The sequence below is a fragment of the Diadema antillarum genome, unplaced genomic scaffold (assembly GCF_040938485.1).
Source record: "Diadema antillarum isolate AM-2024a unplaced genomic scaffold, OU_Dant_1.0 seq00000539_RagTag, whole genome shotgun sequence".
In the NCBI taxonomy this organism is placed as follows: domain Eukaryota; kingdom Metazoa; phylum Echinodermata; class Echinoidea; order Diadematoida; family Diadematidae; genus Diadema; species Diadema antillarum.
The window spans coordinates 852547-864632 of NW_027271487.1; the positions used below are offsets into that span (position 1 = coordinate 852547).

The window sequence follows — 12086 nt, forward strand, 5'->3', positions numbered from 1 at the left end:
TAACAGAAAGTGAAAGAAAAACTTTTCAAAATTGATTGAAACTAGCAACTAATCAAAAGCTGATACAACAGCCACCTGAAATTGCAAGCACAGAAATGCAAATACTGGACTCAGTACTAGCTACGGGACTCAGTACTAGCCATAGTAAGGACACACTAGAATCACCAATGTTGACATGAATTTTTGCTTAAAATTTGTGATTTGGAGGATTCTAAAACCAGTCCCAGGAATATCACTAGAGCCTAGAAGATTACAAAAAGGAACAATCTCACCCAAAAATAGCAATAGGGGCTTGGAAAAGGTGAAACACAAAGAGCTCTACAGAACATGAGACATCGAGGGACAGTTCCAAAAGGAAAGAGGAAGCATGACTTATGATGATTTCTTTCTTGAATATGAAATGTTCACCATACCAAGCCAGAACACTTGGCCCATTTGTACGCTGAATTTGCTAACTGCTAGCACCAGTAAGCGTTTCGCTTCGGCACACGCACAGCCGGGATGTAGCGAGTATTGTCATGACACATACTGAGTTTGAGGGGATTATCAGTAAGCAATAAAAACATCAAAAAAAGCTATGAAGTCTTTTTGAAATGCTTTTCCTTCTTTCTTTTTTTTTAATTAAAGAATGGAAAAACTGGGTATCTACAGTGATCCGACAGAGACGTCGGACTAGTAGATAAAATGCATAAATTCCACGATAAATCCTTGAGATGATACAGTTAAAAGATGATAACCTTAACAAGTTCAAAAACTGATTTATAAGGTTCACAACTTGTGAAATTGGAGTAAAACAGCTGAACATGAAATCATTTCTGACAATTTCCATGCTTCCTATTCTGTATGAATGGTAGGAATCCACAGAAAAAGCAGAACATTCCCCACTCTTTCTACACAGTGTTTACATTTGCAGATGCACAAATAAACTAAATATTCATACTGATTAATCGGATGATTTCACTTCTAGTTTACAAAGGTACATATTAACATATCTATTTTTGTTTGTTTTTTATGAAATGGGACAAGTTACATATACAGTAGACTGCCTTATAATGAAGTCCTTGAGACCGGCAATTCCCATTGGTTCTATCAGAATTTCATTATAACCAAATATATAAACAATAAAGAACAAAGAGCGAATCATTTTACGGTCTGAATTTTTACTTCGTTGTAACTGGAATTTTGTTATAACCGTGTTCGTTATAGTGGGAGTGCACTGTAATCATTTCAAAGCCACCAGTTTGGTAAGTTAGAAATCAGAAAATGGGAATTTGAACTCATGAGTGCACACAACCATTACTTCATGCTGTAATTGAAATAAATTTTGCCAGTGGACACTTTTATGCTCACCCTAATATGGAAGAGGTTGGGTCTGTTGTATGGCTCAAAATGTGTAGGTTGTCTGTTATTGAGAAGGGCATGATGGGCAGCATGGAGTCCAACTCCTAAATCCACTGGGTTCTCTTGATCCATCACATGGACAACTTCATCCACCCCTTCCATTCCCTCTGCCCCTTCCTCCTCCTCCTCTTCATCCTCAGGTCCACTGCTTTGTTCGTCTGTGAGGTCTCCATCCTTGCCACAATCCAGCAAGCCCTCTATTGCAACTGAGTCAACATCTCTCTCTACTTCCCTCATCTCAACATCGCTATCTTCATGGGAGTGCCTGAGCTGCATGTGCTGTGTAGCATCATCATTATTGTCATCATTGAACTGTCTCTTCATTTTCTCACTCTGCTCAAACTCCTTGTGAAAGAATTTGTTGCTCTTGTCAGGGAGTGTACATGTTTCAAGAGGCAAGTCTGTTGGTTGTCCTATGGTTGACTTTTCAGCCACTTCAGCAAACTGTTCAGTCCTGTGTGGTACATTGTTGACTGCACTGTTTAAGGCTCCTCTGTCAGCAAGTGCCTCATGGTAAGTCCTACCTATGTCAATGAAATGTGCACCACGATTTTCTTCCAGGTCAACACCATTCTCATTTTCTCCTTCTTCATCCTCTTGTATGTTCTCTTCCTCTTCATGGTCTTCATCAGCTTCATCACTACCTATGTCATCAAATTCTTCATCAAGTGGAACATCACCAAGGAGGTATGATCTGAGGTCCCTGTAAATATACAACAGGTTGAAAATTCAGCTTTACACTCAACGGACATGAAATCATGCTGATTTATGTTTCACACAGGCCTAAGCCTTTACAAGCTACAAGTTCGCTAGCGAGCTGTGTTTTTATGAATATTCATATGCATCAAAACATGCATGTACAAGGAAGTGTGTGAACATGTACAATGTTTGACGGTTGCACAGTTGACTGAGATGCCTCCTTCCACTTCTCATGCAATCACTTTATCTGCCATATCCATTTTGAAGAAGCTCTTTGATTCTGACCATAGAGGAAGTGCACAAACATAACAGTTGTCAATTAATTTCTAACAATTACACTATATAACATATACTTGACTTGCACCTAGTAGAATTTACGACTAGATAACAACATTTTGGTGGGAAGAACAGATGGGTAGACAATCCCGAAGAAAACAAAATACTTCCAGGCAACCTTCAGGGTGGAGGTATGAAAAAAGGAGCAGTCTACATGTATCTGGTCGAAAACAAGAAAACTCAGTTAAAGAAGTAAGAACACACTCACAAAAGGAAAGCTGCCATGATGGTCCAGTATCTGATAAGGTTCTTGAGCCACATGCGGGTGTGACCCTGTTCTAGGAGTGCTGGCAAGACCACTTGAAGAAGAAGAAGTTCAAGGGACAGCTCTGTCACAGCAGTGTCCCTACAGGGGGGAAGAGACAAACCAAGCATTACAAAATCACTTGTGTGATATCATTATCACTGTAGCACACCTGAGAATGTCTTTTAAAACCCTTCAATCAATTCCTTACCACCACCTTCTCATTTACGAGTTTCCCTCTTTCAGATATGTTTGTTTATCAATGTGTATCTGCATTTTACCTGTATGCTGTTCTTCAGCTCTCCAGCAAGCTGGTAATGGAGTTGGACACTCACCCTGAGAGGTGCATGTGGTACGGGAGGAAAGTAGGCAGGAGATGTTTGATGATGGTGACTGGCAGCCACACCATGAGCAGTACAACACTACCAAACACGACTATGGAGAGGATGAAACGGCGGGCATGGCGATAGATGGGCAGATGGATCATCTCCTGGACGGGGTTAAAGTCTGGGTCATTGAGGTTTCTAAGGAACCAGAGAACACCAGGACGCAGCACCTTGGTTACCAGATTGAGAGCAAATGAGAGCAGGCATAAGCTTAAATGTGGGCATATTCCAAAGTGATCTAACCCACAGAATAATCATGATTAATAGGCTGGGCCAAGAAAATGAGCAATCTTGCTAACCATATATACCTGTAGTATGGTATGTATAAAAAAAAAAAGCCTCAATACCCAAACATAATTTTTAGATTGCCACAAAATACACCTCATCCCAAACTGCTCTGTCATTTGAGGTATTTTGTGATCTGTACTACTACTAAGGAGGATATACAAGAAAAAAAATGTGTTAGTTTATTGCTCTAAATGACCCACATGATATTGAAGTAAAGTTTGTTGAAATTAGCCTTTTATCATTCATTTATTTTCATTCATTCATTTATTTTTTCATTTCCAACAGAAACATATAAATATATTACAGAAATTGAATACATAGATTTCATCATAATACAAAATAAAGGATAAGTTTACAAAAAAAAAATTGTAGGTATACGGAAATGTTGGAAATGGGGAGGAATGCTAAAAAGCTGGGCTTGTAGGGTGCATTCCCCCCACACGTAATACAAGAAATTATATGATCGATTGATTGATATACATAAAAAGTGGATGAAACAAAGAAACTAAGACAAAAAGACCTATAACTAACCTAACTACTGTAAAAGTGGACATTTTCGCGCGACTAATTTTTCGCGCTTGACCGGGTAAGAAGAGTTTCGCATGTTTTCAATTCCGCGGAATCAAGACATCATGCACAGGAACATATGGCAAGCAAAAATATTCGCACGCTTTTATTCTCGCGCTAGTTTCTGGTTGCGCGAAATGCGCGAAAATTTCCACTTTAACAGTAATCTGAAACAAGAACCCTGAACAAATCCCTACACTAAATCCTCAAATATCAAACGGTGGAGTTCATCCCAAATATCTCATACTTGTACCTATGATTCTTTACATATATGATATCAAAACTGAAAGAAGATAAACAGTCTATAACGTTGTTACCTTTGAAAAGGGCATGGGTGAAATAATCTGCAGATTAGTATCACTTTTAATGGAAACACACACATGTAATGTCTTCTATAGGACATGTGAGAGTTACCTCTCTGAGCAGTAGTATAAACGAGGCAAAGTAGAAGACATAGGCCATGCCAACTAGCCAGTGAAGAAAGGTGGCTGTGCCTGGAGCAGCATGAAACCCTTGCAGCCTCTCCTTGATCGTCACATCAAATAGAGACTGGTAGAGAGGGAAAGTTGAAATGACACAGGGTTAAGATATACTCAATTAGAGCATAGTTCATGTAATATTGCATCAGTGCTCGGTATTGCCAATACCTGGGTGCCTCACGGTGAGCATCGCTTAAGATGCATTATGGGATAGTTCAAGAAACAAACTTGCACCCAGTTTTGGCTGCATATGCACTCAGGTGTCGATCTCGTGGGATGACCCCAGCTAGTCTAGATCTAGAATCTAGACTAGGGATACTACAAAAGCATCAGTTAGGAGTCTTGTGTTTAGCCTATTTGCTTTATTTATAAAGCACACTAAAAAAAAATTACTTCGTGAATCAAATGAATGAAGGTTTGTTCCGATGATGCATTTATGAGACTGCTGTGTCTTTTCATATCGTGTTTTGTGTCTGCATGTCATAGCGCGCGTGTATTTGTTGCTGTGGCTATCGGCGGGTTTGAAAACTGTGCATGGTGCCCACATACAGGGCTTCATGTTGTGTGGTTTGCACGGGCCACTACTGGCCACCGGCTAAGCAGAAGCACCACTTAAATGGGAGAAAACGTGTCTCCCGACCCCTCCCGATTAAGCAGTGAGCACTGTATTTCTGATTCAGAAACCGGTTTAAAAAAGAACGTTCAAAATTATGGGAGAGAAAATCAGAAGAACATTTAGATGTATCTGATGTATCAATCAAATGAGACAAATTTGGACCAACGTCAACAAAATGTTCATTAAAAATATTTGCTATTAAAACTTGATCATATATCACATCATTTTCTTGCACTAAAAATTCTGGCAAATTACAATCAGTTTTTCCCAGAGTCCGATTAATAAATTTCCACACATGTTTCGAAATACATTTAGTCTTATAAAATTCATCATGATAATATTTTCTATTAGCTTGTTGAATAACAGAGTTCAAATGATTACGATATTGCTTGTAAAATAATTCATTACTCTTGTTTGGATCAATCTACACAATTTAAATAATCTCTTTTTCTTATCGCTTGACTTCAGTATTGCACATGTGATCCAAGGCCTTTTAAAACCCTTTATCAACAGACCCCCTTTTTCTAAATGGCATATGTTCATTTGATATAAACAGAAAACGGTCCCAAAATAATTCATGGGTAAGATTGGCATCGTTCAACTCAAGAACATCTGACCAGTCAGCTTTTGATAAATCACCCATCAGTGATGTTAATGAAAAAGGTGTTATTTTCCGGAATACATTATACTTTTTAGTATTTGAACTCGAAATAGCTTAAAAACAAAAAAATGGGATAATGATCACTTAAATCAGAGAGTAAGATACCAGAAATGAAATGATGATCAGAAGAATTGATAAAAATATTGTCTATGATAGTAGCTGAACTAGAACATACAGGGGTTGGTTTACATATCAGGGGGATAATGGTGCATCGTAGGCGTTCGTTAGCATCGATGTCCCGCGGCTCTCAGCCTCATCATATTTGCGATTTGCTTTGTTTAGATATCAATAGCTAACGATCACGCCATTCCAAAAAAAGTGATAAAGAAAATTGCTCAGGCAATGGACATACTGAGGCTGACGTCACGTTACATTCACTTTCTTTCCATGGTGAAATTATTTTCAGTCACATGAGAAGCTCTCGGCCAATGCTTATTCAAAAATTTCATGATGTAGGATATAGATTCAAATATTTGATGTAATATATTGTACTTTCCTTTCCTTGAACATGTATTGAAAAAAAAAAAAAAATGACATATTGGAGACAAAATTTGATTTAAATTGATTTGAATTGAAATATGGACCTAAAATTTTGTCCAGTGTGCGAAAATATAAATGTTTGCTGATAGAGGGCACTTCTTAAAGTTTGACTCACCAATGAGCAGACATCCAACCACCAGCCACAGATCAGAGGGAAGACACCTATCTCCAGGACAACGAGGAGGAATACCTTGAGTACCACATAGCACAGACCAAAGAGACGGGCTGTCTGGAAGAATTTTAACAACTGACTGCAGATCTGAATATTGTAAATTTGTCAAGTGCCACATTGTTGTACCTGTATTTCTATACGAGCATTAATCATCTGCAGTCCCATGGTTATGATTTGAAGAGGGCATTGCATACACTGACTTACATTCAACACTCAAATTAGTAAGATTAGTTATGATATTCTCTTCTGTCAGTGACAATTTCTTTTTTTTAAATCATTTTACAGTGCATTTCACAAACAAAAATGTCATTCATTTAGAATGGTTAAATATACAAGGAAGAGATACATGTAGGTGTAGAAAGCATCATGAATATCACCCTCCCAAGTATTTCTCAGGAAACCATGTATGTCATACATGAGATTTTGGGAAGAAAATAAAGGATGCATTTTCAACCACTTTGGGCGCAAACATAGGCTACATGTATAGGATTATAGCCAAAATAATTCATGAAATCATTGCAGTACCGCTGGGCACCAACAGCGTACAATATCCGGCAAGTTACGATAAACAACGCATGCATGTTATTCGGTTTGCGCTGGTGTTTAGAAAAACTTAACGAACCTATTTCATAAAGTCTGATTTTGTTCATTATCATTTTACAGTGTATTTAACAAATGAACAAGGAAAAGTAGAAATTACGCGGTGCGTAATATATGTCCCCGCCGGAACTAGCATTTTGTAGCAAAATGTACAATACAGGTCAAAAATCAAGGTCAAAGGTCAAAATTCTGTGTAGAAGTTTTGAAGCCCTCACCTTGTGCCATCACATAAAGCAAACGGAATCGAAATCGGGTTAGAAATGGCGAAGGAGTAGCATTTTGTAGCCAATGTACAATATAGGTCAAAAATCAAGGTCAAAGGTCAAAGAAGTCAAAGGTCAAAATTCTGTGTAGAAGTTTTGAAGCCCTCACCTAGTGCCATCACATAAAGCAAACAGAATCGAAATCGGGTTAGAAATGGCGAAGGAGTAGCATTTGGTAGCATTTAAAAGAATTAATCATATTGGGTGTTATCAATGCAAAAATCTGATTGTAATTTTTTGGGGACATACTGCAGTAAGTCGCCCCAAAAATTACAATTAGATTTTCGAATTGATAACACCCAATATGATCGACCTGTCTAAATGCTACTTCAGGCTCTTGAAATATAACATTTTAGCTCTATTATGCAGAAAACCCCATTCAATTTGGTTAAGCGGTCACAGAGAAATATGGATTGTTGTAAAGCATGTCATGAGTCTGATTCTTCCAATTTTAGCAATTCAATGCTCATGTGTGTGAATAATAGACAGAATTTGGACGGAAGAGATTCCCGACATCCTCTACAAACTTCCTCAAATTTCTCTTTGACCACTGAAGCAAATCAAATGGGGTTTTCTGTAAGATGTGGGCAATGAGTTATAGTTTCATACCCTGAACTTGTATTTAGATTGATTCACTATTTTTAAAGATATCATTGCGGAGGGCCCCGTTGTAATTTTTTTTTGGACATACGGTAATGGTGAGAACAGACATTTCAAAGGATACATGAAAGAGTACAAGGAAAACAGCCAAACAAATGTAGCCCAGCATGGTGGTGATGAGGCCTTCAAAATGAGTCCATCTGATTATCTCTTGCCAGCCTAGCAGAAGGGTGCTCAGTCCCCCAATGTGGTATGGACAGAAGGCTGAAACAAAAAATAAAAGAGCAACTCTCAATCTTGCTGTCCAGCTTGTAAAGGTCACACTTGTAATGCACTTTAACACTTTAAGTTTTCTGCAAATCTGCTGTTGAATTGTAACCTATGCTGTGTGATGTAGAATACATGTATGCTTTCTTTCACTGGTTTAGTATATACAAATGTATGTATAGGTCATCTCTCAATGTATAATAGGCATTTGCTGTTTAATAAGTAAAACCTGACAAAATGTTCATCTAGGAGGGAATGGGACTTTAATTCAAAAATAGTATAGTTTATAGAAATCAAATGACATGTAAATGAGGCAATCATATACAACTGCATGACCGATTGTAATCTCTTACTTTGGATATTAAACATGATCATCTGCATTTACATGCTTTTTAATTCATTTCTTAAACTTTGCCTCTTTTTCTTTTCTTTCTTTTAACAGTCGCTCGTAACATTTAAAAATGGTAAAGCAGTCTGCTACGGCGCAATTTATATAGTGTTACATTTGTCACTTGAAAATTTGTCGGGTGACTCTAAACGTCTGAAATTTGCATGATGATACATGACATTTTGTTGGTTGGTTTTCGCCTTACATCGTGTATCACTCCAAAACATTTTGACCATGATTATAGAGTTATTTATATACAAGACTCAATTGTTGGTTTACAGAAGTGATCATCATTTCAATGAAGATCATACAAATGAAGACATGAATTCATTTTACTAATAAGTGTACAATATTGTTGAGGTAAACGCACTTATTTTCATAGTTCAAACTAACTAACATAATCAAAACAAAAATATTTTATACAATATCAATGCTCAGAAGATGCTCATGAGTCAAACTTTTATACAAAGATTGCATACGGCAATCTTTACCTACCTAAACACAAGTTTTCTCGAGCTATCAGTTCCCCCTACATTGCATAATGGCATCCCGATAACTTTGATTGCGTGTTTTGAACTTGCACTGAGCTACTTTCATAACATCCATTACCTTTATACACTGTAGTTCATTCAATGAATGAGCCTTTCGGATTCATAACCAACATTTGTTATCGTAACCACACAGTAACATACACTGCTGATGAGGTGAAAAAATTCAATGGCTACAATATTAGCAATAATAGCGCAGAATGACCGGGTAACAATTATCTTCATACATATAGGATACCTTATTAATGTTGCTACGAAAATGACACATGGTTTGACTACTGCTTCAAGCAGATTAAAGTAAAAAGGAATGGAACATACTTCTGATAATAATACTATGGTGCTCTACACTGTATAATGCATTTCACTGCATTTGGTACTGTTTGGTTGCGTTGCTTTATGGACAAATAATAAATGGCAGATGGATACTATAAATGCTATTAATGCATTCACGTTTTTGTAATAACATTTACAGTATACAGTTAGAAACTGAACTCGTGAGTCCTTGAAAGGGATATTATAATAACAAGCAAAAATTAAAGTGTTTTATAGGGATTTGGATTAGCTTGGAAGACTAACAGTGCTAGGGCAATCGTTTACAGCACAGTCAATCTGCAGCAATAGATATACCGGTATTTTGTTTTCACAAATTGAAAGTGAAGAGTGAAGAAGTCAACTTTTAAACTTCATTAATTTTCTCGACTATTGAACTTGTTTTGATGTACCATACACAATATCAGTTTTTATCATCTATTCATTGCAATTTACGAATAGAGCAAATCTCTTTGTGAACATTAATTAGTTGTAACCATATCTTCTAATTCACATTCTACAGTCGCACAACGTAAGTTTCCATTCCAGTTTTGTGATTCACAATAATTTCGGAGATTACACTTTGACTGGATGAAAGATAATCTACATCAGTTCACATTCTACACTATTTAAATTTTGTATTTACATCAAAGTATATGTGGCTCTGCATAATACTTGTATGCTTTGCTCAACTCGGTCACTTTTTTTCTTCTATCTAATGACCAAATCAATCCAGCGCAAAATATACCTACCTCAAGAAATTACATGTGACATAAGCACAGCTTCTGGTATATTTCCTCTCTTTTATTTACTAGTATTTGACAAGCTTGTTCTTCATGCGGAATATCACAGGTAAGTATAATTCATTGAAGTTCAGTATGTTTGTATTATATGTAAGTTGTATTCATAGTCCTGTATCTTCATCTAAAATGTCCTGTCCATTATCTGATTTTGACCATCAAAATATGGCGACTGTTTAATTGTGGAATGTGTATTCTTCGTAAACTTGATGTCTCCTGCCAGTAGACAAACTAATTTCTGGTTCACAATTATACTTGCCAAGTTTAATGAAATTTGTCCATACAATTTTCAAGAAGATAAAAATGTGAAAATTGGCTCTGAATTTGGCCCGTACAAGGCCCCAAAAGGGGGGGGGGGAACCCCCTTGATTTGTCATTCAAAAGCTTGAAACTAACAGTGACTAATATAGGTACTCATAGCACTAACTTAGCTTTGAAACTTCTTTTAGAAAATTTAAAAAGGTTTCTTAATTTTGGAGCCTTTGGGGGCTCCCTTGCAGGCTGGGGGGGGGGGGGGGGGGAGCATTGTGCCCACTTGAAAAAATGAGAATGTTACGTACCTGCCAAGTGTGGCAAAAATCCATCATAGGGCTTTTAAGAAGAAGTTGAAATTGTCTAAAGCTTACACATGACAGACGTGAAAGATCGCATTAGGTCACTTGGGTGAGCAATAAAAATCATATAAATCAATGCTAAACATATTGTCCAATAAAAACATAGTAAGAGGCAATCTCCCTTGGTGATTTGGTCTTATTTGAATTAAAAACAAGGAAAAGTAGAAATTACGCGGTGCGTAAAATATGTCCCCGCCGGAAGTAGTATTTAGTAGCAAAATGTACAATATCGGTAAAAAATCAAGGTCAAAGGTCAAAGAAGTCAAAGGTCAAAATTCTGTGTAGAAGTTTTGAAGCCCTCACCTAGTGCCATCACATAAAGCAAACGGAATCGAAATCGGGTTAGAAATGGCGAAGGAGTAGCATTTTGTAGCCAATGTACAATATAGGTCAAAAATCAAGGTCAAAGGTCAAAGAAGTCAAAGGTCAAAATTCTGTGTAGAAGTTTTGAAGCCCTCACCTAGTGCCATCACATAAAGCAAACGGAATTGAAATCGGGTTAGAAATGGCGAAGGAGTAGCATTTTGTAGCCAATGTACAATATAGGTCAAAAATCAAGGTCAAAGGTCAAAGAAGTCAAAGGTCAAAATTCTGTGTAGAAGTTTTGAAGCCCTCACCTAGTGCCATCACATAAAGCAAACGGAATCGAAATCGGGTTAGAAATGGCGAAGGAGTAGCATTTTGTAGCCAATGTACAATATAGGTCAAAAATCAAGGTCAAAGGTCAAAGAAGTCAAAGGTCAAAATTCTGTGTAGAAGTTTTGAAGCCCTCACCTAGTGCCATCACATAAAGCAAACGGAATCGAAATCGGGTTAGAAATGGCGAAGGAGTAGCATTTTGTAGCCAATGTACAATATAGGTCAAAAATCAAGGTCAAAGGTCAAAGAAGTCAAAGGTCAAAATTCTGTGTAGAAGTTTTGAAGCCCTCACCTAGTGCCATCACATAAAGCAAACGGAATCGAAATCGGGTTAGAAATGGCGAAGGAGTAGCATTTTGTAGCCAATGTACAATATAGGTCAAAAATCAAGGTCAAAGGTCAAAGAAGTCAAAGGTCAAAATTCTGTGTAGAAGTTTTGAAGCCCTCACCAAGTGCCATCACATAAAGCAAACGGAATCGAAATCGGGTTAGAAATGGCGAAGGAGTAGCATTTTGTAGCCAATGTACAATATAGGTCAAAAATCAAGGTCAAAGGTCAAAGAAGTCAAAGGTCAAAATTCTGTGTAGAAGTTTTGAAGCCCTCACCTAGTGCCATCACATAAAGCAAACGGAATCGAAATCGGGTTAGAAATGGCGAAGGAGTAGCAT

The 12086-nt window shown here is 37.3% G+C and overlaps 1 protein-coding gene across 2 annotated transcripts in view; it reads right to left on the reverse strand.

The window, feature by feature from the left end:
• Positions 1 to 12086, reverse strand: part of LOC139734685 (E3 ubiquitin-protein ligase MARCHF6-like) — a 231794-nt gene that overhangs the window by 54355 nt on the left and 165353 nt on the right. For both annotated transcript variants that reach the window (XM_071645478.1, XM_071645477.1), the window contains exons 9-14: positions 7977 to 8116; positions 6333 to 6476; positions 4336 to 4470; positions 3016 to 3236; positions 2645 to 2782; positions 1351 to 2104 (exon numbers count right to left, since the gene is read on the reverse strand). In XM_071645478.1, coding sequence (XP_071501579.1) covers positions 1351 to 2104; positions 2645 to 2782; positions 3016 to 3236; positions 4336 to 4470; positions 6333 to 6476; positions 7977 to 8116 — 1532 coding nt within the window. The remainder of the gene's footprint in view (positions 1 to 1350; positions 2105 to 2644; positions 2783 to 3015; positions 3237 to 4335; positions 4471 to 6332; positions 6477 to 7976; positions 8117 to 12086) is intronic.